The 27,925-nt window shown below is 38.1% G+C and overlaps 3 protein-coding genes across 3 annotated transcripts; all 3 read left to right on the top strand.

The window, feature by feature from the left end:
• Positions 1–52: 52 nt before the first annotated feature.
• On the top strand, positions 53–7,187 carry noc4l (nucleolar complex associated 4 homolog). Its single transcript, XM_083565609.1, has 15 exons — positions 53–286; positions 379–499; positions 1,115–1,221; positions 1,329–1,436; positions 2,721–2,870; positions 3,871–3,973; positions 4,066–4,100; positions 4,180–4,230; positions 4,322–4,433; positions 4,989–5,049; positions 5,140–5,250; positions 5,324–5,487; positions 6,034–6,116; positions 6,709–6,822; positions 6,916–7,187. The coding sequence occupies exons 1-15, from the start codon at positions 77–79 to the stop codon at positions 7,030–7,032; spliced, it is 1,647 nt and encodes a 548-aa protein (XP_083421735.1). The 5' UTR covers positions 53–76; the 3' UTR covers positions 7,033–7,187.
• A 1,263-nt stretch (positions 7,188–8,450) lies between these two features.
• Positions 8,451–10,665, top strand: phpt1 (phosphohistidine phosphatase 1). The gene is made up of 3 exons (XM_083565366.1): positions 8,451–8,675; positions 10,025–10,152; positions 10,244–10,665. The coding sequence occupies exons 1-3, from the start codon at positions 8,531–8,533 to the stop codon at positions 10,334–10,336; spliced, it is 366 nt and encodes a 121-aa protein (XP_083421492.1). The 5' UTR covers positions 8,451–8,530; the 3' UTR covers positions 10,337–10,665.
• A 2,600-nt stretch (positions 10,666–13,265) lies between these two features.
• mamdc4 (MAM domain containing 4) lies at positions 13,266–27,700 on the top strand. The gene is made up of 29 exons (XM_083563957.1): positions 13,266–13,371; positions 14,312–14,395; positions 14,493–14,657; positions 15,131–15,256; positions 15,373–15,606; positions 15,722–15,838; positions 17,125–17,280; positions 17,375–17,475; positions 18,307–18,462; positions 18,565–18,655; positions 18,862–18,975; positions 19,115–19,207; positions 19,465–19,602; positions 19,756–19,898; positions 20,306–20,414; positions 21,992–22,096; positions 22,372–22,503; positions 22,621–22,748; positions 22,949–23,162; positions 23,247–23,384; positions 23,671–23,795; positions 24,354–24,444; positions 24,533–24,682; positions 24,773–24,898; positions 25,085–25,209; positions 25,324–25,426; positions 26,102–26,286; positions 26,547–26,579; positions 26,655–27,700. The coding sequence occupies exons 1-29, from the start codon at positions 13,320–13,322 to the stop codon at positions 26,676–26,678; spliced, it is 3,558 nt and encodes a 1,185-aa protein (XP_083420083.1). The 5' UTR covers positions 13,266–13,319; the 3' UTR covers positions 26,679–27,700.
• The last annotated feature ends 225 nt before the right edge of the window (positions 27,701–27,925 follow it).

The raw sequence follows: 27,925 nt of genomic DNA, 5'->3' as shown, positions 1-27,925 counted from the left end.
TAAATTAAGGTATAAGGAGGTTTGAGGTGAGGTGACTATCTGAGCACCTCATATCCTCCGACCGCACGGGGGCGATATGTGCACCCTGAACCTCGGCGTGCTGCGCTTCTCCCTCACCGCCAGATACACAGGCAACATGGCGCCGTCCAAGAAGCCCAGCGTGAGCAAGAGCGACACAGGAAAGAGCCAGACTTCACCTAAACAAACCATCAACGTGAAAACAGAGCTCATATTACAAAGCAGAAAGCATGCAAACAATATATTCGACCTGCTGGAGTACCTACAGGTAATGTTTTTTTCCCCACTTTCTCTATACTATGAGCTCTTCTGCTAGTCATTGGTCTGGAGATACTCAATGTAATTCGTTCTATCATGCAGTCTGAAAAAGAGAAAGAGGTCGTTTGTGCTATCAACGCCTGTCAGAGGTTATTCTGCGAGTTATTGGAGAGAGGAGAGCTGTATGTTGGTCAGCTGCCAAAAGAAGAAGAGCTTCTCCAAGGTATGTGAAGAATCTTTCATTTACTAAGCACAGTAAGCACATAATACATGTACATGTTGCTCATAATAGATAGAATCTAGCCCTAATCTTTCTGCATACACTGTCCAATCAGGATGGATGGATGGATGGATGGATAGACAGACAGACAGACGTTTATTTATCCTGGGGAAATTCCTGCTAAGATACTAGAATTAGGGACCAATATTGATTCAAGAGTAAACTGTCATGTGTACAGATGACCATCTGTTACACCTTTTAGTGAAATTCTTACGTGAATCCATCCAGATGCATGTGATGAAAAAAAGAAGGTGCATGACAAATTGCAAGTATACAAAGTTCCTATAGTAAAAATGCAAGAAACAAAAGTATGTGCATGGATAAATACGACATGCATGTGGGAAGTCCTGCAGAATTCGTGTTCTCAGGACAGGATCCGCCACAACCCTGACCGGAAAAAAGTGCTTACCGAACTTAATTATTTATAATAGTATATTTTGTTTCTTTCACTACACAAAAAAAATTCTGCTTTCTGGTTGTCGTATTCATTGTATAAACGATCACAGTCGAATCGAACAGCGAGATTACAGCGTTCTGAGTTTTCCTTTATACCTTCAGGTGCCTGGAATGCAGATCAAAAATACCACATGTTTATAAGACACCGCTATAACAGCTGTATTGAGCTGCTCCTGGAGAACATCGGCCATGAATCTTACCAAGTAAAGGTTAGAAAACTTGGGTTTTTTAAAAAAAGTCTATATCTGTTAATCCAGGCTCAATGTTTATGCAGTATGTGCTCAGTATCCTGTACCGTTTGTGTTTGTTACTGCAGGAGAGTTCGCTGTGTGCTGTTATGAAGTTTGCAGCAGCCGAGGGGAAGCATCCTTTGCAGAAACAGGACTGGAGTCAGCATTACAGTTTTCCCAAAGAGCTTATATCAGTGAGACTTCTTCCTCTTCTTCTTTTAGCTGCTCCCATTAGGGGGCGCCACAGCGGATCATACGTCTCCATACCCCCCTGCTCTACATCTGCCTCTTTCAACCAAACTACCTGCATGTCCTCCTTGGGTTCCTCTTTTCCTCCTTCCTGGTGGCTCCATCTTCAACATTCTTTTACTGATATACCCCATGTCCCTCCTCTACACATGTCCAAACCATCTCAATCTCGCCCCCTCACCTTGTCTCCAAAACGTCCTACATGCCCTGTCCCTCTAATAAACTCATTTCTAATCCTGTCCATCGTAGTTACTCCCAATAACCATCTCAACATCTTCAGCTCTGCTACCTCCAGCTCCACCTCCTGTCTTTTACTCAACGCCACTGTCTCTAAACCATACAACATCGCAGGTCTCACTACAGTACTATTAATTTTTTCTTTCACTCTTGCAGATACTCTTCTATCACAAATCTCTCCTGCTATCACTCTTCTCCACCCACTCCACCCTGCCTGCACTCTTTTCTTCACTTCTCTAACACACTCTCCATTACTTTGTACTGTTGACCCCAGGTATGTAAACTCCTCCACCTTCTCCACCTCTTCTCCCTGCAACTGCACCACTCCACTGCCCTCCCTCTCATTCACACACATGTACTCTGTCTTACTCCTACTGACTTTCATTCCCCTTCTCTCCAGCGTGTACCTCCACCTTTCCAGGCTCTTCTCAACCTGCTCCCTACTCTCACCACAAATCACAATATCAACAACAAACATCATAGTCCACAGAGACTCCTGTCTGACCTCGTTCTTCAAACCTGTCTATCACCACTGCAAACTGGAAAGGGCTCAGAGCCGATCCTTGATGCAGTCCAACCTCCACCTTAAACCAGTCTGTTGTTCCTACCGCACACTTCACTGCTGTCACACTGTCCTCATACATGTCCTGCACCACCCTCACATACTTCTCTGACACACCAGACTTCCTCATACAATACCACAAGTCCTCTCTCTGCACCCTGTCGTACGCTTTCTCCAAATCCACAGACACGCAATGCAACTTCTTCTGACCTTCTCTATACTTCTCCATCAACATTCTCAAAGCAAATATTGTGTCTGTATAATGGTGAGTGATCTCTGTGTACATTACTGTTGAATTTTCCCATCTGACTGGTCAGAAACTGTTGAATAATTTTCTACAGTGGCAGTATTTGCAGTAGTTCCATCTGTAAGGTTTATCTGAAGTGTATGTCCTGAGTGTTGGATTTAGCGAGTGTGTGTTTGTGTGTAGGGACTGGTATGGGCTTTGCTCTCGGAGAAACAGGACATGGCTCTGCTGATCTCCAGGTTTCAGGAGTTCCTAGAAATGGATGACGTGCGCTACTACGTCATGAATTCGGCGCGGGACAACATGCACAGAGTGATGGAGCGAAACAAACGGGTGTGTAAAGTCTTATTTTATTTGTAGACAGCATGCCTGTCTTTTTTTTTTCCCTCCCTTTCACTTTGCTTTCCTTTTCTTCCTCTGCTGGTTTTTGTCTCTTCCTTAATTTTCTTTCATTCTTCCCCTTTTGCATTCTTTTAATCTTTTTCTCCCTCCAACCTTTATTATTATTTTTATTTTTTACTCCTCCCTCTCTCCCTTCCTCCCTCCCATTACCATAATTTCCCTTTTCCTTCTTCTCCCATCCTGTTTTTTTTCTCTATCTCTGAAGAGGTGGATTTTATTCCCCTTAGTCAAGGTGCTATCGAAACGCTTTGAGACTAATGATGCTCACTGGTGCTATTCTGAACACGTGCTTTATCACGTCTTCATCGCGGACAGGAAGTTCAAAAAAGAGCAAACGCGAAATCCTGCACGAAACCAGGGAAGATCCGCCACAGAGGCGAGGCGTTTTTGAGTGACATGGGCGCTTCAAGATCATCGGTGACCTTCAACGAGCTCCACCAACGAATTAGTTGAAACCATTCGGCAGCTTGTGTACGAGGACCGTCGGAGAACAATTCTCATGATCTCACTTCCGCACCCACCGTTTTCACCAGATTTGTTTTTTTGTGGACTTCTCCCTCTTCCCGAAGATGAAAATCCGGCTCAAAGGTCGCCGGTTTGACACTATTGCGGAGATCCGTTGCGAATCGCAGAAGATGCTTGACACTCTACGAAAAAAGAAAGAAGACTCGCAGGACACGTTCCAGAAGTTGCCGGAACGCTGGTAGCGCTCTATTGCTGTGCACGGGGACTATTTTGAGGGTGGTAGTGTGTAAACATAGATAAAAACAGTACTTTTTTGTAAACAGAGTTTGTCTCGAAAAGTTTTGATACCGCCTCGTAAACTGCCGACAAAGTCCTGCTCTCTCCTGCAGAGGGAGCTGTGGTGGGTTTTAATGTAAAAAACAAATACTCTCGGGGTACAGGTTACTGATTTGTGTGGCTTTGACAGGCCGAGATGTCCGTCTACCAAACCAACGTCTTCACGCTGCTCACGAATATCACCGTGCCAAGCCAGAATTCAGAAATCACCAACTTCCTGGTCAAGCAGGAGGGTGAGTCCAACTTTTTCCTTTTTTTTTTTTTCTATCAGTCGTTTATTAATGTGTACTTTATAACTCACTAACACATCAATACCTTTTCCCAGCTAAATATGAGGACTGGAAAGTGGCCAAGTTAAAAGTGAGTATAAAAGCTGAGAGCTGTGTGGTGTTTAAATGTAGAATATGGAATAAGTGATGATATTTACGCTCTCCTGCAGGAACACAAGCGAGCATTTGAACTGATGTGGTTGACGTTCCTGAAGTACAAGGTAACAGAAATACTCCTTAATAGACCCGAGACTGGAACTGTGACCCTCCTGTATATTTGTTTTGGATGAATGTTGTTCTGCTTTTCTGCAGTTACCCATGAGCATGTATAAGAAGGTGCTGGTCATCCTGCATGACTCTATTCTGCCTCACATGAGTGACCCCACGCTGATGATCGACTTCCTGACTGCAGCGTATGACGTCGGTGAGTCCGTGTTCGGCTTCATTACAGACGTCTCAGTGTCTCGGCGTAGTTCCGAAAAGATTTTGTTGAGTTTCAGGGAATTATGGCAGAGTGCGACAGTCTTAGAGAAAAACATCCTTGTTCCTTTCCTCTATATTTTTCTTTCGTCCGTGTTTGTCTATTTTTTTGTCCATTTCTCCTCTTTTTTTTCGTACAAGTCCAAAAATTTGTATTCTTTCTTTTTTCCTTCCTTCCAGTCCTTCCCTTTTTCCTTCCAGTCCTTCTTGTCATTCCCAACCTTTCTATCTCTCTCGCATTTCCTTCTTTTCTTTCCCCTTTTCATTACTTCCTTCCTTTGTTTCCTTTTCTTCCCCTTTCTTTTTGTTCTTTTTTCACTTTTTCATTACTTCTTTCTTTCTTTCTTTCTTTCTTTTAGCCTTTTTCATGCTATTGTTTTCTATAGTTTTTTTCTCTTTTCCTTTTTTCACTTTTTTGTTTTTGTTGTTTTTTTTTAACTGGTTTTGAATTAAACCTTTTAGTGTAATACTCACCATCTTCCACTATGTTGGTCCTCAGGTGGTGCCATCAGTTTACTGGCTCTGAATGGCCTTTTTGTCCTCATCCACGAACACAATCTGTAAGTACAGACAAACTCCGTGCTCTAAAAAGTAGATAAAACCACACGATTTATCGCACTTCATCATGAGATCTGTTCTTATTGAAACAGAGAGTACACTGATTTTTATAAGAAGCTGTACAACCTGATGGACCCTTCTATATTCCACGTGAAGTACAGAGCACGGTTCTTTCACCTGGCCAACATCTTCCTGTCCTCCAGGTACACTTTCAAATGACTGCTCTGCTGTGAATACGCTGAAGCACAGGCTCATACGTGTCTCTTCTTTCGGCAGCCATCTCCCAGTCTACCTCATAGCAGCGTTTATTAAGCGACTGTCTCGACTCGCCCTGACCGCTCCCCCGACCGGATTGCTCATAGTACTTCCCTTTATTTGCAACCTGATTCGCAGACACCCATCGTGCAGAGTTCTCATCCACAGACCCAGCGCTGACGGCGGTACTGTGTTGACCTGCTGACACTAATGACACACACACACACACACACACACACACACTATATCGCCAAAAGTATTGGGTCACCTGGTCATTAGTACGGTATGTGATTTTTGAGAATCGCATTCCACATATAGTCCCAATTTGCTCTTATTATTCCCTCCACTCTTCTGGGAAGATGTTCCACTAGATTTTGGTGTGTGCTTATGGACATTTGTGTTTATCAGCCACAAGGGTATTATGAAAGGCAGGTACTGATGTAGGTGAGGAGGCCTGGGGTGCAGTCAGCGTTCACATTCATTCCAAAGGTGTTCAGTAGGGATGAGATCAGAGCTCTATAGCAAGATCTTCCTCTCCAAAGCTTGTAAACCAGATCTTCATGGAGCTCACTTGGATTCAGTACTTTTGGCGATATAATGTATATATATTTTTATTGACGAAAGAACAGAGTGAAGAATGACATAAAAAAAGAATTGACGATGCTTTTCATCATTTTTTACAACTTTTCAAATATATGAACTCATTGTAGTGTTTTATTATTGTTTTTCAGAGATGTGTAGTGATCCATATGTGCTGGAGGAGGAGGACCCGGCCCAGTGCCATGCCCTAGAGAGCAGCCTGTGGGAAATTAAGGTGAGTTTCATATTTAAAAGTGCCGCAATGATTTTATATTTTAAGAAGTTAAAGACTTCACCGTTTATTATAACTGCTTGCTGTGTTGTTGTTCTTATAGCTGTCTACAATATTGTATATAAAATTTTGTTCTAAGTTATCACAGGTAGTCCCCGACTTGCGACTTTCTGATCTTATCATATCGATACGGAAAATATTAAAATGTTCTCGCACCTTTCAAATTTTTGTACAATACTTTGGGACGCTACCAGAATGTATAGAATTTATTTCAATCTGTCACCAGACACTGAACAGAGCGTGTCCGGCTTCACCCTCCACTTGTGAACTGGATGTTAATATACTGTGTGTATATTTACTGTAAACTATAAATATAAACATTTTCTATATTATGGTACCGTGAATTGCTCTGTATTGATCCCCATACTTTAAGACTCCTGTGTAGGGTAGGCCATGTCTCGACTTACGATATTTTCAAGTTACGATATAATAGTTAGTCTGGGACTCCATAGTAAGTCTGGGACTACCTGTATTTAGGAAACACCACCACATTCCCTTTTATTTGGTTTCAATTTTTTCAATTTTTTTACTTTAGTCTCTACAGAATCATTTCCATCCAGATGTTTCTAAAGCAGCCAAAGCGATAAACCAAGCTCTCCCCGAGCGGGAGGATGATATCAGCGAACTGCTCGAACTGTCCACTTTTGAGGTGTGTCCTAGAGCCATAACACGTTTTATAACCCACACCATAACCTGGCGTTTGATTCCTATTTTGCGTTTAACGTTTCCTCTGTTTTTGTAGCTGATGGAGCGAGACCTGAAGAACCAAAGCCAGTCGGTGCCACTGGAGTTCGATTCAGTCACCGGTCTCCTTCAGAGTCCTCGAGAAGTGCTGGGGCTCCACTTCTCTCTGGAGTAACTAATACAATATATAGGAATCTAATACCTCTTTTTTATTATCACTGTCTTTCTTTTCATTTACTAGCTTTCCAACATTGAGAAAAAGAAATAGAATAAAAAAAATGATATATAAAGTATGTGTGACTGAATCTCAACTAAAAGTCTTGATAAGAACTTCGGGAACGTGATAAATGTTTATTTCTTACATACACAACCGTACACAGTACAACAACCATGGAGCTTAATTCTCTAAACTGTATTAGTTTAACCATTACAGAAGCAACAGTGTTGTCAAAGCATTGAAAAACGATTATAAAATTGATAAATGCACAAAAAAAAACATTTAACATTGAGTGATTATAATAATGCATAATCGCTTATACCCTCTGGCGGATCTGCCAATTTGTTGATCTGTAAGACATTTGTGCTCATATAATTAACTTAGATGAGCTTTAATTAGCTTAAACTTGAAAAAAATTATAATTATAATAATGTCTAATTGTGGAATGTAGGAAATTCTGAAATCCTTGTATCTTGAAATACCCATGTTTACTAGGCGATATGTTTTTTGTGTGTGTGTGTGTGTGTGTGTGTGTGTGTGTGTGTGTGTGTGTGTGTGTGTGTGTGTGTGTGTGTGTGTGTGTGTGTGTGTGTGTGTGTGTGTGTGTGTGTGTGTGTGTGTGTGTGTGTGTTGTAAATATAGGGCCATGTGCTTGTATGTGGTTTTTTGTTTGTTTTTTCCCCTGCTAGCACATTATTCTGATTTAATTTGTTTTCATAGAAAATATCAGCTTTAACATAATTAAAAAAAAATAAAAACTTTTTCTGCTTTGCGCACAACCCTATATTGAGCCATAGTTTCAATAATGTTATGATAATCATCCATCACAATTTTTACCAGGATGAAGTGAATACTTGTGCAAAGAACCGCGTACATGTTTTTACATCACTGCTGGAATAAAATAAACATCATAGAATTTGTAATGGTCTTAATGCTTGTGATGGGAACTGAAATGATTTTAAAGTTCCCTGAAATGCTTCCTGTGGGTCTCAACATTTAGTTGCCTTCCATTATGTCTAGTGGCTACCATTAAGGACCAGTAGAAAACCTTAATCTTTGATGCTGGTATCTACAGGACACCTGTAGGAACTATTAGGACACCTTTAAGATGTAATGATGCACACAAACACATTTGGTCATTTTTAATTATTACTGATGGTTTGTAATAGTATTTGTACAGGAAACCATTCGAATTTTTTTTTTTTTTTTTTTACAAGGGTGTCTTTCTCCAGAGATGGTCTAAATTGATTAAGTTCTAATTCATTAATTTATATTCTCATTATTTAAAAACTACAATCAAATGTAACTTGTTGATTATAGGGTGCTGATTTTCAGCTCCGCGCCGGTAGGTGGCAGTAACGCTACAGCGCCATCCAATTCAAACGTCTGCAAAACAGGCTGGAGGAGTGAAACCGGTTGTGGAAGGGGACATTGCAGAAACTAGAGAGAGCTGATCATGTCTGCTGACCATCTGGCCAAGATTCCTGAAGCTGACATCGACCCGAACGGCGTGTTTAAATACGTGCTTATACGCGTCCACAGCAAAACCGACGAGTCTTACGTGGACATAGTGCGCGGCTACGCGTGGGCTGAGTATCACGGTACAGATCTCAGAGCTTTACCTCCAGATTTCTGCTCACCAAACTATCAAATACACTCAGATCTCAAACAGTAAAGTCCAAAATGTCTCTGTATGGAATATGACGTGTATTATAAAGGTTATTGTAGACGGCATATGCACTGCACAGGCAGAATGGAAACTAATCAACAATGCAATCAAGTCTATTTAATGAAAATCAATATCTACATGATCACTTACGTTGTAGCAGCTATACCTGAACTCTTTCACTACAAAGCCATGCTGTTGTAATAGATGCAGTATGAAGTTTAGCAATGATATGCAGATGACATCTGGATGAAAGCATTCCTTGGTGGTTCCTTTCCAGATGTGAAAGCTGCCCATTCCATAGGTACTAATGCTAATAACAGATAAACTGATCGCTGATAACAAGCCGGTTGATCCTTCTCGTATTTTGGTCTGAAACATGCGGCATTTTCAAATTTCCATTCTTCTGACAATTTTAAGCACTGACACAGACCACTTTTAAATAAGCTTCGGCTCAGAGAAGATGGTTCTGGATCATGTTCACATACAGCTTCTTCTTTGCATGATGGAGATTTAAGCAGCGTTTGTGGATGACATGGTGAACAGCGTTTGTCCAATGTTGGTCCCGTTCCACCTTAATGGTTGTAAAGGGAACTGAGTTGGTTTTAATGTACACTGACTTCTGTCGGTGGTCGATTATGTGACGTGGAAACCATTAAGGACCCATAATAAACCTAGATCTTTGATAGACCAACATGTGGTCTATCAAAGCCCTAGGTTTATTATTGGTCCTTAATGGTATCCGCTTCACAAAACCCTGTATGGATGGTGCCTTTCCAGATGTGAAGGCTGTCCATTAAATATACATTCACGCACCAACACACAATCAGAGACGCAGGCTGATATAACTGACTCTTTTTTTGACTTAATTTTAAATGAGCTTTGGCCCAGAGAAGATGGCAGCGTTTCTAAATCATGTTCACGTATAGCTTTCTCTTTGCATGATAGAGCTTTAACAAGCATTTGCAGAGGAAATGGTGAGCTGTGTTCACAGACAATGATTTCTGAAGGTCATCCTGTGATTTTTCATTACAGGATCCAGACAGGAGCCTGTTTTTTAAGGCCTGATGGTGTCCTGGCTGAGGGCCAGAAGATCTCAAACATCAACCATTGATTTTCAAACTTTTTTATTTTAAAGATGTCTTTCGCCCACTAATGTTAAAATAATTTTTACATGACAAGACAAGACTTGGTCGAAGTCTATCATTTTTATAGAGACTATTATAGAGAGTCTTCCAGTTACATGACTGCTGTTGCTGCTGTTCTGTGTGTCGTCCTGTACAGCCGATATCTATGACAAGGTTTCTGGCGAGTTGGAGAGAGAAGGCGGCGTGGACTGCGAGTGTATAGGAGGAGGCAGGATCAGACATGACAGCGCCGACAAAAAGATCCATGTCTACGGCTATTCCATGGTAAGTGCTACTCAAAAAACATCACAGGCTTCAGGGATTTGGTCAATTAAAGGAATATTTTGTCACGTGTTTCACGGATTTCCCGTTTCAGGGCTTCGGCCGAGCCAATCACGCCACCTCGACGGAAAAGCTGCAGAAGAGATACCCAGATTATGAGATCACATGGGCGAATGAAGGCTACTGATCCAGTGACCAGGGTTTTACCAACGAGAGCCTGTTCATGCACAATCTTTAGACGTGAGCTGTATAAAACAACAGCTTGTTCTCGTCAAAAATCAGACTCGTCAAAGTGTGATGTCTCAGAAGCTGAAATCAAGGTCATTAACAGCAGATAAATGAATGTTTACACCTTATTTATGCTCTTTATTTATGTCTTTCCACTGAAGAGCTGCCCGATATTTGACCAATCAACACAAAGCTAATGGAATTTAATTGAATGAACTGATAGCAGAATGTTTAACAAATAAATAAACCAGAATTATGCTGTACATCAATGAGCTTTATAAGAAGAAATCAATTGTATGTCTTATAAATGATTACTTTTGTATTCATTATAAACGTGGAAAAAAAAAAAAAAAAAGGTGAGACATTGGAATCAGCACTCTGTCCGTTAAGTAAAGCCTGAGACGAGAAAATTCACAAAATGACTTGGAAATATACAAATGTATATAACTGTATGTATATGTATAATATGTACGTGTAAGTCAGGTGCAAGAAACTGTCCAAAGTATATTAAAGGACTTTAATAGAGTCGTCTCACTTGTAGTATTGCTCTATTTTTAAGCATCTTATATATATTTCAAGGCATCACCTATAACTGCCATCCCACTGCACATTTTTGCTCAGTTTTACAACCACGGTTACACACACAACCTTTTATTATGCTCACTTTAATTATGGAACAGCAGTATGTTTATAGGTTGCACATAAAAACCCATCCGGTTGCAAAGAATACTGCTCTGGCAGTGTCTAAGAAAGGAATTGAGTGAAAGGTTACAAATATAACAAGTGGTGAAATTATAAGTGTGACTTTGTAGATGCACAAAATACTATTTTCAAAAGGAAGCCAATCTGCTAGTCTAAGTTATATGGGTCTGGTTATATTGGAGCATCCAGCTATCTGTGAAACTGAGAAATGAATTCATCATTGTTTCTACGATGTGTAACATATAATTCGTCATAGTATTCATATAAATGGACCTACGATACTGCCAATAATGAACATGAGGTGAAATTACACCCTGGGTGGACATTGTGTGGCACCATGCATACTGCCCATTGGGAAGGAAATGGCAAAGCTCTACAGCTCAGAAAAGATGCATTATAATATTTTTTTTTTTATCTTTCTCATGATCATGACTTTGATCATGACTGATCTCGACATTACAAAAGTTGTTTTCTTGTTATCACGACTTAATTTTCCCGTGATTCTGCATAAAAGCGTGTTTTAGAGGCCGCATCGTCGCAGTATTTGATCAGGGATTTCACTCACACTGAAATAGCTCTGTGTCTGTCAGTGATTGACAACTTCCACATAAATGTTCGACACTTGGGAAGGAGGCTGTCGAGTTGAAATATTAAGAAAACATCTGTAGGTCGAGATCGTGAGAAAATGAAGCCGAAAGACAAACTTTTTGTTATGTGAAAAAAAAATTGTGCTCACGAAAACCGACTTGTTACGTCGAGATCGCTAGAAAACGAAGTCATGATCACAAGAAAACAAGAACGAAAAAAAAATTATATTGCATTTGACGTCTGTGTTTTACTGTATGTTGCTAAATATTTTAGTTTCCAGGGGTTCAAGGTTCAAAGCTGCAGTTAGCGTTAGCAGGATGATTCAATGTATTTTTATTTGTATAGCGCTTTTAACAATGAACATTGTCTCAAAGCAGCTTTACACACACAATGCAGTGATTAGAGATTAATCAATTAAATTTACATCTCAATGAAAACATTGCATATTGTGCAACGACTACACACACAGGTCCAAACAAACTCCAGCCTTCATCAAATTTGCTACTCTGACCCAAGAGTTTTTTTTTCACTTGGATAGAATCATGATTGAAGAAGGAAAGCCAGAGAAATCAGCCGTATTTGGATGCCTACTATGTGCCCCAATGCAACATGCCACCTGGGACATGTCCACTATGTCTCACAGTGAATTTAGAATAGGAGTATGTGGTGAAACTAGATTAACTGAAAATGTCAGACGTGTGGATCACATACACCTGGAAGATTTATATTTGCACCCAGAGGTGGTGTCCCAGAAGACTTCTAAAAGTAGAATCTTTCTGCTTGTATTGCTAGGAGATTAGCATTGCACGTACTCATTAGATGTATGTAGTGGTCACTGCAGAGTATCGCAGTGCTTGTGGTGACTGTAACACTCCCAAAAACATATTGGTAGGTGGACTCATTATTTTAAGTTTCCCCTTCCTGTGAATGAGCGTGTACATGTGACATGCCCTGCAATAGACTGGACTAAACTAGCACTAAACTCCACATCCACCTCAAACCTTACTGGGGAGAAAGCGGATACTGAAGATGAATGAACCCACTGACTTGTCAGTTGTAAAACAGAAATATTCCTAAAAATGTATTGCTATATGATGTAGAAGTCATAAAAAACTCAACTGCCTAATGAATTTAATGGCTTATATCCGTTAGGTCAATATTTTCTGTTCACAGCTTTATTGCATAGCATTCTTAACCTTGAATTGATAACATATCGAAATCAACTGGGAGTTTCAAAAAGATATAAACAGAATTTAATCAAATACACGTTTTATTTATTTGTATTTATTTTATATGTTGCATATTATGTAGGGCAGAATAAATGTATCATCAGTACATTCTCTATATATAGGATGACTTCAAATATTGAATCAACCATTCGATTTATAAAGAACGCTTCCATCAATATATTTTAAGTCCCACATCAGTGTATTTCTTTCCGTTCCACTCTTCCATGTCCTCACGCCTTTTCTAATTGCAGTTTCCTGTTGCACTCACATTTATAGTTTCTGTAATCTGCTACAGCAGACATTGGTGCTTTTTTTTGCAGTTTTATGACACATCAGAGGGACAAGTCCAAGCATTATCTTCGCTTAGAAGCTGGAAGAACTGATGAAACAGGTATATGCACACTGTTTCTTCTCTATTGTGGAATGAAGAGGGACTTCATTCAGCTCCTGACAGTGCTTCTTACTGTCCAGTGGGGTAAGAGTTACTCTCCCAAAACAGAATTATTAATTGTTTTATATATTTAAGCAATATCCTGATTGCTGAACTGGATCAAGTGGTTGATTAGGGCATATAGGAGAAAGATTGGAGACCAGTGAATGAGAAAAAAATGTATTGTTGTTGTAGGCTATGCTGATATCTATGCTTATCCTATAAACTCATTATTATTAGGTATATACTATATTGTTATATTGTAAATGTACTAATGATTCAATTATGCATACAATTGTAGGTTTAGGTGCAGTGTAGGTTCGATTATAGTGTATGTATAAATATTTCTATTTTCTAATAATCTTTTTTACGATTTGAAGTCTATTTTTAGTAGAAATGAGTGCTAATATACAGCTGTAATGAAAAAATAAATGTTTTTTAGATCGCTCCTTCTTTACGTCATCTTGCCTTTGCACATGTATCCATGATATCTACTGTTTAATATCCAAGACCTTTGGCCTAAGATTTGGCCTTGTTATGATTATGAGTGATGTAACCTTCAAAACAATCTTATTAGGAGACTTTTTCCACTTCTACAGTAGACGCTTGCAAATAATCTTTTAATGAAAAACTTTCAGATGAGGTATTGTTGTTTTTGCTATTTAGAGATACATATTTATGTTTGGGTTTTATTCTGAGGGTAAAGAAAGATCTATGTCGCCTCAGGTGCCACATCATCTACCACAATAGCGAAAACTATGTGCGCTTTTTAACAGAGACATTATCAAATAATTGAATAGAGGTCTTAGACAGACACACAGTCTCCAATTTGGATCACAACACAAAGATGATTTTTTGAGTGAGCATCTGCTACTATTTAAAACGATCGAAACTGTGCAACGCTTTTGGGAAACTGTTTTAAAACATTCAAAAAGTGTAAGATATGTTACACGTTATATCCTGAACATATATTTATTTTTTGTAGTGTTTTCCCTGGATAGCAAGTGCACAGGGTCACGATGTGATTTTGTGTGTGACTGCTCTGACTGCAGCGATGAGCAGGACTGTGGTGAGATACACATGCATTTGATTCTCTTTAACACTCAGAGCATTTAAAGGAATTTCTATTTGTGGTTTTCATGCACTTTTTTGGGGATTTTAACCAGGATATCGGGGGAGAGATTTTGTATGTGATTTCGAGGATGCAGGTGTGTGTGGCTGGAAGGATATGGCAACCGAAGGTAAAGGATACATGTGGGAGAGACGTCAGAGGGGAGACCCTCTGCCCAACAGTGGACCCTCGTCTGATTACACAATCGGGACATCAGCGGGTACATGCACTTAACACTGTGCACTTTGTTGACTTTTATGCTTTTATAATAACGTAATTATTAGAAAAACATAATAATATCAGCAGATGTAATTATATGATTGTAAGGGGTCAGAAGGTGGAGAAACTTCTTAAATTATATTCAGTGTTTAAACATGCATGAAGATCTTTGCATGGCAAAAAATTCTATTAAATAATAAAGTCTAGTAAAATTAATAAAACGTTTGATGTATAAATAGATGTGTTGATGAATGATGGATTAATTGATGGATAAATGGATTCAGATTACTGGATGAATAAATGGATTGGTGACTGAAGTAATAGATTCATTGATTGATGGATAATGGATTCATAGAATGTTTAATGAGTTGATTGTGAATGGGTTGCCAGATAGAGGAATTTAAGGATTCACAGATGGAGAAACTGATGCCGAGATAGATGGATTGAATCTGATCTCCAGTGTGTTGTGTGCAGGTTGGTTCATGGCCGTGACAGCAGTGAATGCAGAATCTCCTAAAATAGCTGTCCTGACATCTCCTACAATCAATCAGTCTTCCCCGACCTGTCGCCTTCATCTCCATTACTTTATCTGGGACTCAGGTATGCACATGTTCTCACACACACATATCTCAGAAATGTCATTTTCTAACATGGATGGGATGTAGTTTAGTTTGTTTGCATTCTTTATATTTGTCCTAAGTAATAATCTCTTCTAGGTTACACCATGCTGGAAAACAGCCCTCTTTGGGCAGAAGTGTGGACTCCTGAGGGACAACCTTCTGTAGTGTGGAGGCCTGAGAACACAAGTGTTCGTTCATGGAGGAAAGGCATTGTCTTCTTAGGACGCATCCCTGGACCCTTTCAAATACACATACACTCACGGCGTCAAGATGGTGGGAGTGGAGACGTAGCTATCGATCAACTGGAGTTCATGGACTGTGCACTTCCAGGTACAGCGGAAGAAGTAGAAAAAAAAGACGAGACAATAAAATATAATGTTATTTCTGTTGATTGGTGTCAATGAATAATAGGAGCAATGATTTTCTTTATAACTGGTGCCTGTAGCCACTGGGAGCTGTGGGGATGGACATTTCCAGTGCAAACAGGGAGGCTGTGTGGAAGAACGTGCAGTGTGTGATGGCACAGATGATTGTGGAGACAGAACGGATGAGGAGAACTGCGGTTAGTGTGTTCATCCCTAAGCCCTTATCATAATGCTTTTGATGGTTATGCTCCAGTACTTTATGGTAGCTATGGGTATAATGTTCCATATAAAGTGCTATAAACCATGACAGTTATCTTTTTTTATGTAGATCGTATATTTAATGACCTATGAATGCATTCATAACATTTTATATTGTTTGAATGACTTTGTACATGAATGAATTAGTTATGAAGCATAACATTTTGCGATTTAAACACCATTAAAAAGGCCATATTTTGCAAGAGCTATGTGATATATTGCTTATGTATACCATTTTCTTGTCTGTATACCAAAAGGAGGTGGAAAAACTATATTTTATATATTATATATATATGATATATTTTAAATATTACACATAATATATAATATATAAAATATAGTTATTATATATATTGTATATATTATGTATAATATATCAATATATATATATATATATATATATATATATATATATATATATATATATATATATATATATATATATATATATATATATATATATATATTATACATAATTACCTAATTCTTGTTATGAACAATTGATGCATTTACTACAAGCATGTAGGAAATGTAACCTGTGGGTAAAAAGAAAATCTGTGATGTCTACCAAATCGTAATTTTCCTTGAATAATTTATTCTAAAAGAATAAAATGAAATTAGGTCTTATCATGTCCTCTCTGAAGCAAAGCTGGGATTCTTTTCTATTGATGATATAAGGTGTAATGAATTTCGCATACACACAAAATATTATATTAATAGTTTATAATGACAATAAAGCTTATTTTAAAACATTAAGAAAACTGTAAAATTCTGGGATTTTGAATCCTGTAAATAAATAAATACTCTAAGTAGATAAAAGTTTGTGGACACCTGACCATCACCCCCATATGAACTTGCTGAACTGATAACGATGTGCGTTTCTTGGAGTTTTTACTAGATTTTAGAAGAACATTGGTGAAGTTGGACAGTGTTTATACTTGTAAGAGTTCAAGGTTTTGTGCAGGAAACTTGAGTTATTCCAGACCAACCTTGCCAAAACATGTCTATATAACGGACCTTGCTTTGTGCACAGTGACACTGTAAAGCTAAAACATGTTTGGCCTCTTAGTTCCAGTGAAGCGCAATCAAAATTCAGTATCATACAAAAACATGTTAAACAGATGTGTGCTTTCAACTTTGTATCAATATTTGTTTGAAGGATCATAGTTTTCACAGAGTGTTCCATATTTTCATACTATATTCAATGTTCTGCTGGGTCATACAGATGGCTTTATGAGTTGTGACTTCGAGAAAGACCTTTGTGGGTGGGACCTAAGATCACTTTCATCACTGGTTTGGAACAGGACCAGTCAGATGCATATCTCAAACTCTGAACCTCTAAGAGGCCCTGGGAGAGACCATTCCTCCAATTCTGCTTCAGGTAACTGCAACTGTTATTTGTAATTACAGTCATTATGCATCAATGCCTTTTCAGGTTGTGCAATACTGATATATGGACATGTTTCTTTCCACAGGACATTTCCTGTATGTTACCAAACCAAATGTGCTTAAGAATGATTGGGCATCTTTTCAAAGTCCTCGTCTGAAACCGACCAATAGCTCGCATCCTTGCCGTGTAGGTTGTTTTTTCAATCAATTTCAATATTCGACATAGTCATATTTAAAGTCGCTGAAATATTATGTCAATATTTATTATGGGAAAGATAATCGTAATCAAGCTGTTTGTTCAGAAATTTATTAAGCTCACCATTCAGATTATAATATTCATATATATATAGTTCACACCATCCAAGTTACCAGATTTTTCTGCCTAGAGGTGTTTAAGACACAAACACATGTATTTCAGATCTTCAATGGAAGGCTAGAAATTGTGGAGTGGAGGCACGGATACCTAAAAAAGACCATACATTAAATTCAGACGAAATACATAAATATAAAGTAGCAAGCAGTGAAATAAACATTTAATAGCAATCTAATAGATTGGAAATATATTGTAAATAATTTGTCCAAGTCTAAGAAATGATCACATTCATTCAAGAAAATTTGGTCTAATTTAACAATACAAGTTCTTTGATTTGGCAGCTTTAAAATAGTGCTTGACCGGGCCATGCACAGACATTTTGAGGGGCAGTGGCCCAAACCGAAAAAAGGCGCATTAAGGGGGTGGGTGCTTGTTAATACAAATGATCCTGTTTGTGCATGACCCTGGTGCCTCATCCAGCTAATTCTATTACTTTCCAGTTAATTGTGTACAGAACGTTATGAAGACACAATATACCGAACCCAGGTCATAAACTAATAATGTGATTGGGATATCACAATTTTATTCAACATTAATGAATTGTATCTTTATAATGTATTTAATATTGCCAAATATGAATGTTCCACAGATTCTGTAATTATTATCTTTATTTGGATCTATTTGAATTATGATTTTTCCTGGCAGATGGTGATGTACACGCACCAGTTTGGTGGCATATCAGGGGGTCTATCAGTGCTGGTGGCAGAGAAACAGATTTACCCAGTGTGGGAACGTGGTGGTTCACTGGGTGATCTGTGGGTGAAAGCAGAGATTGAATTTGTAGTCAATAGCACATTTCAGGTAAATATTTTTTCTTTCAAATTGCTTTACTTTAAAGCCACTCATTAATTTTCCTTTTCGTTTCTGCTCCTATCTCTTCCTGGGACACTTGCTTTTCTGCAGATATTGTTTGTTGCTGCGATTCGAGACCAAGCATATGGAGGCATTGCGGTTGATGATATTTCACTCTCCCCCGAATGCCGTTTGTCCAATGGTAAACTAGGATTGAAATAAACATCAGTGACAAACTTTTACCCTAAATCGACCAATATTTCCTAACACAAGCCATACTTTGGCTGTAGGAATTTGATGGAATATCATGTTTATAATTTTGAAGTAACAGTGTCAATCGTACAATTCTCTCAGAGGTAAACTGTCCATTTTGTTGCTTATTTCTAAGCTTGGTTTCTTTAACAACAGAGTCAGTAACACCAGAGAAATTTCCCAAGCCACCAAAAAAACCTTGTGCGGAGTCCAGCAAGATTTGTGACTTTAAGAATGACTGTCCAGAGGGAGACGATGAAGCACAGTGTGGTGAGGGTTGTTTTTAAATAGCGTGTATATAATGTGTTTCATAAATACAATACATATAACAAATAAGAGCAGTTACTGGTGTGATGTAATGAATATAAACAGATGTTAGAATATTTTGAATATTTTCTGGTTTCCACAGGAGACTTTTCATATAAGCAGGGTAGCAAGGGTTGGACAGACATCAGTGTCGGAAGCCAAAACTGGAAGATTATGGAAAATGCCTCATCTGCAGGTGAGTAGAAGAATGCAGCGCACTGTTATACTGCGTTCTCTATCTTATTTATGGTTTCTAATGGCGTGGCATCGCAACGATGGTATTAAGATTTGGACTGATTCAGGTAGGACAACACTGAAGGCCTAGGTGTAAAATGCACTGGAAAATAAGGACTAGGTAATCAAGGAAGCCACTAAGAAACCACAGAATGATGGCTGTACGATCCTATAAATCTGCAAATATACATATCTGTTCATTTATTTATTTATTTTCAGAGGTGTTCTTATATGTGGGTGAATCTGCTGGTCAGCAGCTGACAGAAGCTCAAACACGCACCCCTCCACTCGGCCCATCCGGCCTTGCCTGCACTCTCAAGTTCTCCTACAGCCTCACAGGCAGCAACCAACACATAGGTACAAGAACATTACACCTATACAGCTACACTACAACAATACACCTTTCTGCATACACACAATCAACTACTGTGGCCCTGAAACTGTCTGATAGTCTCACACACAGACATGTTCTACACTAACACACTGGGTGCTCGCTCTCTCTTTTTCCAGGAGAAGTGTCTGTAATTGTAGTGGACAGTGTCTTGGGCACTCTTCCTCGGCTGTGGGAGTTTGGTGGGAGGACAGGTGTAAACGAGGCAGAATCATGGGTTAATGAGGAGGTCTATATTGGTGCTCGAGATCGTCGCTTCCAGGTATTACCATTTCTAATTTTACACTGTAATTATGACAGCAGGCCCAGTGTAAGAGCACATGTGAGCTTTTCAGCCAAATGCACATGAAATGGTCATCTGTCAATAATGTCAAACATTATAAATGTCTTCACTCACCAATTTTTACTCTCTGCTTACACACACACACACACACACACACACACACACACACACACACACACACACACACACACACACACACACACACACATGCTCAACTCACTGCGATTAGAAAGTAATCACATAAATGTATTTTAGCATTTAATGTATTTTAGCAACAGAGTTCAGGTGTTAGTTAGTACTTCTATAGTTTAAACTAAAGTACTCCATTTTTTTTTCTGTTTAAGTGCATTTGACTTTTATACGTTCTCTTCTTTGCCTCTTGTTAGCTGGAGTTCAGAGCACATTCTTTAAATCCTCACTCAGACGCAAGAATAGCAGTGAAGGATGTTCATTATGTCGAATGCAACCCACAGTATATTCCGTCTACAATCGACGGTAAGTATAAGCCATTGACAACTGATGATCTGTTGATTAATCGATTATTAAGTACAATCCAACCAAGCTATCGGCATTGGTACAATCCACAATCGGTTGATCTCTACTGTTCATAAACTTTTAATGTAGGTTTTATTAGAAGCAAGATTTTTTTGTATAAGTGGTAGGTAGATAAAATAACAAGAAACCAACATAACTTCTGTCTTTTATAAAGCAACTTTTCATTATGTAAGCTATATACCTACATTTAACATTTTGTTGCATTGGTGTATGATCTGTCTGATGATGGAACATTTTTATTAAGCAGATTCAGTAACAACAATAACACGTTGGGACACGTGGGAACACTGGTAAAACCAAGCAAATTTTCGAGCAAATCTATTAAATAATTCTCCTGTTAATATGGTTGTAGTATGATTAGTATTTTTCATCCTTTTGCATTATGATGTTCTCTATCATCTGTTATTTGTATTTTTGTGGTAAACAGTCACACCACAACTCTGGATCCTGAACGTACATTGTTCCTTTTGCTTGGCATTTTTTACTTTTAGTATGTCACCACATGGGACAACCCAGTTTCACGGCATTTAGTGATATAGTCACGAAATGTAATCTATCGATTCGTGTTCATGGACACGAATTTCTCTCTTTTTCCGTGTCACTGAGAACGACTTTCTATGTAATGTATTTCAGTAGGATGTTTTTTTTAATCCTTGTTTTTGTTGCTTTATATTCTCTAAGCTATTTGCTATTATAAACCATCGTCAGTGTTTTCTTTCAGTACAGTAAATATATTATCCCGGTTAATTAAAGAGACTACGTTAATTAGAATCACAAACATTAATTACAATATACCCTAACCCTATATTTTCTTCCTTATTCTCTGATTAAAAATGGGAAACAAAGATTACCATTGGCATTTCTGTCAGCTTTACACATGATCCTCTTCCTTCATTGTTATAGAGACGGAGACGGACGGAGGCAGTCATGCCCTCGAAAAAAAGAGGGAGATTTGTGTCCATGAACACGAATATACTATATAACGAAATGCCATGTGACGATGTTGCATGGTTTCGCTTACAAAAAGAAACTGAAAATGCAAACCAGTCTGTAATATCTTTTACATACACCACAGCTTGTAGCTAAGACACAGGCTAATCTAATAGACTTTTTGCATAGGGTGCAAACATGAATGAATCTGTAATAACAACTAACTAGCTCTAGCTATTTTTTTTGTCTGGAGCACAGTGAATGTATTTGTATAATGTATAATATAATAATGTATCATTTGTTCCCCCACCACACTCCAATGGATACAAATTGAAAAATGTTAAATTATAAGTGTTGTTTTGATGTTTATTTTTTTGCTTTGTTGTTTCACAAAAACATAGAGGAAATAATTGAATTGGGATAGAAAATTCTAACCATAACATTTTGAATAAAAGACATTCTAATCGCTATCTCTAATAGAATTTTCTAGTTATACAGATATCATTGATGCCTCCTATCTTTATTTCTGATCGCATAGATATCTTTTTGTTTTATGTGTTTTGATGTGTGTGTAAATTATTCAACAGGACTATCGTGTAACTTTGAGACAGATTTCTGTGGATGGTACCAAGACCAAATGGACAACTATGACTGGAGTGTCCAGAATGGCCTTGACCACACTATTGGAAAGGGTACGGAAAGCATTCAATTTTCACAAGTTTCCTGTGTAATAATTGCTGCTGTATAAACAAGTGAAATCAAAACTATTCTGTTCTACTTCATCACTGCTCTAAATTGAATGATACTGATGCGCTCCATTAAATCTAATAAATGTTACAGAGTAACAATAGTTGCCAATTAATAAAGAAAAGTTAAGTGTGATGTGTGTCACAATAACAGAGTCTGAACTTGCTTGTTTTTTTATTATTTATAACCCCTGCTCATATAAAATAACTCCCCCATCTAGGTAAAAGTCTGGCAGTGAATATGTGGAACTCGACACTACGAGGTCTATCTGGTCGCCTTCTTTCACTTAGCCAGAATTCACTAGATGAGCACTGTCTCTCATTCTTCTACAAACTCTACGGCCCCCAAACAGGTAACATTAGAACTTGAACTTAAATGTTTGACTATAAATGTATAGAAATAAAGTCCTAAATTTATATTTTAAATAAGGTAGTCTGCATGTAGTGTTTTGTATATCTCTCTATTTTAGGTGCGCTCAATGTCAAGCTGCTTTTCAAAGACGGTTCGGAGCAGTTGTTATGGACTCGGTTTGGGGCTCACGGAAATGTGTGGCAGGAAGGACACTGCCCGGTGCCTCAACAACTGTCTTCCTATCAGGTAAAAGTTGGAGAGCAGTATTTATGTAGAATACTATATGCTATATTCATTATATTTAATGATGTGTGTTATCTTCCTAAGCCTTTATTAGAATACAAATTTTTCTCTAATATAAGTAGGCATATTATCGATGGCAAATAAGATTTTCTAATAAGTTTCTTTCTTATTTCTTTGTTTTCCAACTTTGTGTCCTCATACAGTTGGTTTTTGAGGCAGTGCGGTCAGGTTTTGATGGACAGGTGGCTATAGATGACGTGGCATTCGTAAAAGGCTCGTGCTCTCTGCCTACTATGTGCTCCTTTGAAGGTCAGCGTTGTGGCTACACCAACAATAGAGATGGTCTCTGGGTCCACCAGACTTGGGATGGAACAAGGATAGGCCCTAAGACCGACCACAGTCTCGAGACAGAAATGGGTTAGAAAAAAAGTGAAAAAGTGAAAGTAATACAATAATTAGTTTCTGATGGCGTGAAATAAATGATATTTTATGTCACATCAGGTTACTACATGTTGGCCCACAGCGGTGTGGATGTCCTTCCCCAGGGCAGCGTGACTACTCTGATCTCCCCTGTACGATATGGTGTGACTCACAATGAGTGTGTTTATTTCTGGTACAACATGGGAGGACATAACCCCGGTTAGTTAAATATTTATTATTTTCTGATATAAAACTTTCTTTCGGCTTCTCCCATTAGGGGTCGCCACAGTGGATCATCCGTATTCATGATCCGCATGTTTGATTTGGCACATGTTTTTACGCTGGATGCCCTTCCTAACGCAACCCTCCCCAATTTATCCGGGCTTGGGACCAGCACTAAGAGTGCACTAACTTGTTCAACCCTAATGGCTGGGGTCGGTTCCTTGACCAGGAATCAAACCCATGACAGAAAGAAAAAATATCTGATCTAATGAATATCACACAGGTACTCTGCATGTGAATGTAAAGCCTGTCGATGGGGAAAGGATTCTGATTTACTCCAGCGACCTGAATCAGGAAGACGACTGGCACCTTGGCATGGGCAGTGTTAGCTGGCATGGTGACTGGCAGGTAATTATCTCAATATCCAAAAGTCCTATTGAGTAGTCATGAAAAAAATATTTTAATAATATTACAAATAGAGATTGCAAAAGTCCTGCTTCACTAAAAGTTTGCATAAGGAATAATACCTGCCAAAGAAATTTAAGCTAATTTAGTAACCTGGTCGATAAATGGTACTGTGTTTTTTATTGCTTGGTTGGTTTACTGCACCAGAGGTTTTTAGCAGATGATATAATTTTAGAATTTTTATAAAACTGATCTAAGTAGTTTTGTATGCTTTGTAACAGCCTGAGGCAATGTTGAATTTTTCAACATTGAAAAATCTTCAGTGCACTCGACAGTTTCTCTGTAACCTGACAAGCTGCATTTTTTTTCTCTTATTAACATTAACGAGAAAGAAATAAAACAGAGATTATTGGGGGAACAGCTTTTTACAGATTCTTAATCTAGCAAACCCCTTTGATTTATTTATTGATAGAGACTCAAAGCACTTTTGTTCGTCGCTCTGTATAAGGGCGAAATGCCGTAAATGTAAATGTAATGTAAACTATATTGTTTGTCCATCAGTTGCAGTTTGTGGTGGAAGGAGGAGGTGGAAAACACACTTATATCGCTATTGACGACATCAGCTTCTCAACTAACAGCTGTCCGAATACAGGTTTGTTTGAATAAAAAAATGAAGTAATAATCAATAAGAAAAGGCAGGGTAACTGTTTTCTATTTTTCGGGGGGGATTAATATTTCAGACAAAGTATGTGATCTGGAACGAGGCCTGTGTGGATGGAGCAACGCTCAGAGCCACCATCTGGATCATTTAGATTGGGAGCTAAGCAACCTGCTGTCTGAAACACACTACCCCACCCCACCATACGACCACACACTGCACAACGAGAGAGGTTTTTTCTATTTTGCTATTTTTATGCATCGTTCAATCCATCCTGTGAGGTTTTTGTCACCATTGTGAACATTATTGTTTTAAATTATAGGTCACTTCCTTTTCCTTCCACACACTCTGCGGGACTCTGTTACTCAGAATGCCTGGCTGCTGAGTCCCTATCTTCCTCCCACTAAAGGCACCTGCTTGTATTTTTGGGTTTATCAACCTGTCGCCTGTAAGCCGTCTCTGCATTGTAATTCGGCCATTAATCAGAGATAATTCATTTTACCTTATATAATAATGTTGTAGTTCATATATTTTTATCGAATTAATTAATTATTAAACATGTTTAGCTGGGATGTCATGATATGCTGTCATTTATTGATCTTAATAACTTGGCTGGTTTGTTTGCCATCTGAAGCTGACAGCAAACTGGCAGTGTGGACACTTTCCAAAGGGGCCAAAACTGAGCTTTTGAGCATCACTTGGGCAGAAGAAACATGGCAGCGTTTCCAATTAAATGTCACTTCAGAGACTGATTACCAAGTAAGTTACTAGTCCTTGTATCATGACCGTTTTTGTAATGATGCAAATGCTGTAAAATGCCTACATGTTGTGTTACAATATGACACAATAATTGTGTGTGTATTTATGTAACAGATTGTGTTTGAGGGATTTAAAGGCACAAAAGGTGTTCTTGCTTTGGATGACTTTGGCTACACTGTGGGGTTAAACTGTGCAGGAGAGCAGACAGACCAGACAAGTAAGTGCCCAGATTTATATTTACTATATGGCAAAAATGTTTTAGCATATTAATGCCAAGCTCTATAAAGACAAGGTTTGCCATGGCTAAAGTAGAACTAAATTGGGCTGAAAAAAACCCTGACCCCAACTTTAATTGACACCCTTGGGATGAACATGAACACTTATTGTCTTCAGATCTCCTTTTCCAGCATTAGTGTCTAATCTCCTAATGTTCAAGAAAGAAAGATGCTTTCTTTTTGTCACATGTACGTTACAGCACAGTGAAATTCTTTCTTTCCATAATCCAGTGATGTTAGTAGCTGGGGTCAGAGAGCAGCTTTAGCCACGATACAGCGCCCCTAGTGCACTGACAATTAAAGGTGAGGCTTGAACCACCGACCTTCAGATTAGCAACACACGGCTAAACCACTTAGCTACCAACTCCCCTTAAGTGTTCAACTGACTGAATGAGCAAAATCCCCACAGACATGCTCCAAATTCTAATAGAAAGCCTTCCCAGAAGAGTGGACGTTATTAAAACATCATGGGACTAAATGTGGAGTGAGACAAGCACATACAAATGTAATGATCAAGTTTCAACAAACATTTGGCCCTATAGTGTTGTCATCAAAATTGTTAATGATAACAGCAAATGTTTCTTTTTTTTCTTTCAATCAATATTTTTCACCTTCAGCACCAACATCATCTAACAACTCAGGAGTAATAGCTGCCTCGGTGGTAGTAGCCATTCTGTTGATGGTGACACTGGCTGTTATACTGTTCCTCTACCTGAGGATACGTGAGCATAACAGATCTCAGACAAGGGACTCGGTTGATCATGTGGTTAATCCAGGCTTTGGAAATGATCTGTATGAACCGGTACGTACGCGTTTATTAAAAAGTTCTCAGTCTGCTATTTATAAGACAGAAAACATAGTTCATAGAACATAGTATAAAAGTAAATCCAGTGTAGGTTATATAGGTAACTAGTTATGTGTATTCATACAGAGTGAGAAATAAAAATCCTGTATGATTATATAAAACTTCATGTTTGAACCCTCAAAAACAAAAATCAACACTGACAAAACAATTAGAGACAAATGCTTGGTGTACTAATTACTCTATTTTCACCCCAACAGGCTCATATTGTTTTACCTCCCATCTATGGTCAGGTAAGTATTTAGTTTTTTTATATTGGAATAAAGTGGTTCCTACTTTACTGTCTGTTTGACATGTCTGTTTTGCAGGAGAATGAACGGGAAGTGGCATAAGATGACCTGTGGTTGTGATTGCCCAACTTGCTGAAGGGAATATGTGCAAATCATACAATACCACACTAGAAGAATTTCTTGTATTGTTTCATAAACACATCTGTCGAAATATAAAGCAGGCTACTTTGTTCTGTTAGTATTTTCTATTCTTTTCTTTTTTTTTTTTTTTTGATTACCTGAAATCTAAAATTCAAATGTATAGGTTTAAACTTAATGCACTCGTTCTAATACGTTACCAATTCTATAGTAACAACTTACCCAGAGACTTTGATTGCTGATGCGCCATACAGTATAAACAAATGTTTAAAAGTTTGCAGGTGTTGATATGAGAAGATTTCTCTGCTTAGACATTATTTTAGGTTCTTTAGTTTTGGTGCTTGGTAAAAGTCTGAGCTTTTTGAAGTTGTTGCTAATGGGAAAGCCTGCAAGGGAGATGCCTTCTTTAATTCATGACAATCTGCATTACTTTAAAAAGTTATTAAATTAAGTTAAAAAGCCATAAATTACTAAAGAAGGTAATATATAGTTACCTCAAATTCTCCTATGATATGAGTAGTGGAACATTAGGAAAAAGTGTATAGAAAAGGATTTTAAAAAGTCCAACAAATTTTTAGTTTTACTACTGTACTACTACTGATGCTGCTGCCATTATTACTACTACTACTACTACTACTACTACTACTACTACTACTACTACTACTACTACTACTACTATTAATAATTATAGTCCTAATGTTAAAAGTTTAATTGTAGTGCATAATCTGCAAGACTTTGACAATGAAAGTTTCTGGAAACCAGTGTAGTACCATAAGCAATAAGTGAGCATCAGCCTTCTGGATATGGAAAAGCATAAGCAAGTTTAAACTTAAAGATCTGTTTGTAGATAATAATCCTCACTGTTTGCTACCTATCAACAAAATTGACTGTAAACATACCAAAATTAAATACTTTAACTAAAGTAGCTTTTATTTTTATATTTGTAATTCAATGCATTTCTAAAAAACAAAAAAACAATTTACTGTTTCTGTACAGGTATTTCAGGTAATAAATTAAATTTACACAATTTCTAATTGATCTTAAATATAATATTTTTTAAGCAATAATGAAGCTGATACATCCAATTTAGCATCATGGAAACAGCATGTCTTCATTTTCACACAAGATATTATTCAGCTCAGTAATAACTTTTTCACATAAACATTTTCAATTAAAGAAGGAATTAGTTCATAGACTATGTTTACTTTTAG

The sequence above is a fragment of the Silurus aristotelis genome, assembly GCF_946808225.1.
Source record: "Silurus aristotelis genome assembly, chromosome: 16".
Taxonomy (NCBI): Eukaryota; Metazoa; Chordata; class Actinopteri; order Siluriformes; family Siluridae; genus Silurus; species Silurus aristotelis.
The sequence above is the reverse complement of the archived record's forward strand: the minus strand, read 5'-3'. Positions and strand labels throughout refer to the sequence as shown.

Excerpts from the sequence above, each read along its gene's own strand:
- mamdc4 (XM_083563957.1), top strand. The coding sequence starts at position 13,320 with ATGAAGAGGGACTTCATTCAGCTCCTGACAGTGCTTCTTACTGTCCAG. Across the intron at positions 17,476-18,306 it reads ATAGCTCGCATCCTTGCCGT|ATGGTGATGTACACGCACCA; the intron begins GTAGGTTGTTTT and ends TTTTCCTGGCAG. Across the intron at positions 23,796-24,353 it reads GCTGGCATGGTGACTGGCAG|TTGCAGTTTGTGGTGGAAGG; the intron begins GTAATTATCTCA and ends TTTGTCCATCAG.
- phpt1 (XM_083565366.1), top strand. The coding sequence starts at position 8,531 with ATGTCTGCTGACCATCTGGCCAAGATTCCTGAAGCTGACATCGACCCG. Across the intron at positions 8,676-10,024 it reads CGCGTGGGCTGAGTATCACG|CCGATATCTATGACAAGGTT; the intron begins GTACAGATCTCA and ends CGTCCTGTACAG. Across the intron at positions 10,153-10,243 it reads ATGTCTACGGCTATTCCATG|GGCTTCGGCCGAGCCAATCA; the intron begins GTAAGTGCTACT and ends TTCCCGTTTCAG.
- noc4l (XM_083565609.1), top strand. The coding sequence starts at position 77 with ATGTGCACCCTGAACCTCGGCGTGCTGCGCTTCTCCCTCACCGCCAGA. Across the intron at positions 4,231-4,321 it reads TGACGTTCCTGAAGTACAAG|TTACCCATGAGCATGTATAA; the intron begins GTAACAGAAATA and ends GCTTTTCTGCAG. Across the intron at positions 4,434-4,988 it reads GACTGCAGCGTATGACGTCG|GTGGTGCCATCAGTTTACTG; the intron begins GTGAGTCCGTGT and ends GTTGGTCCTCAG.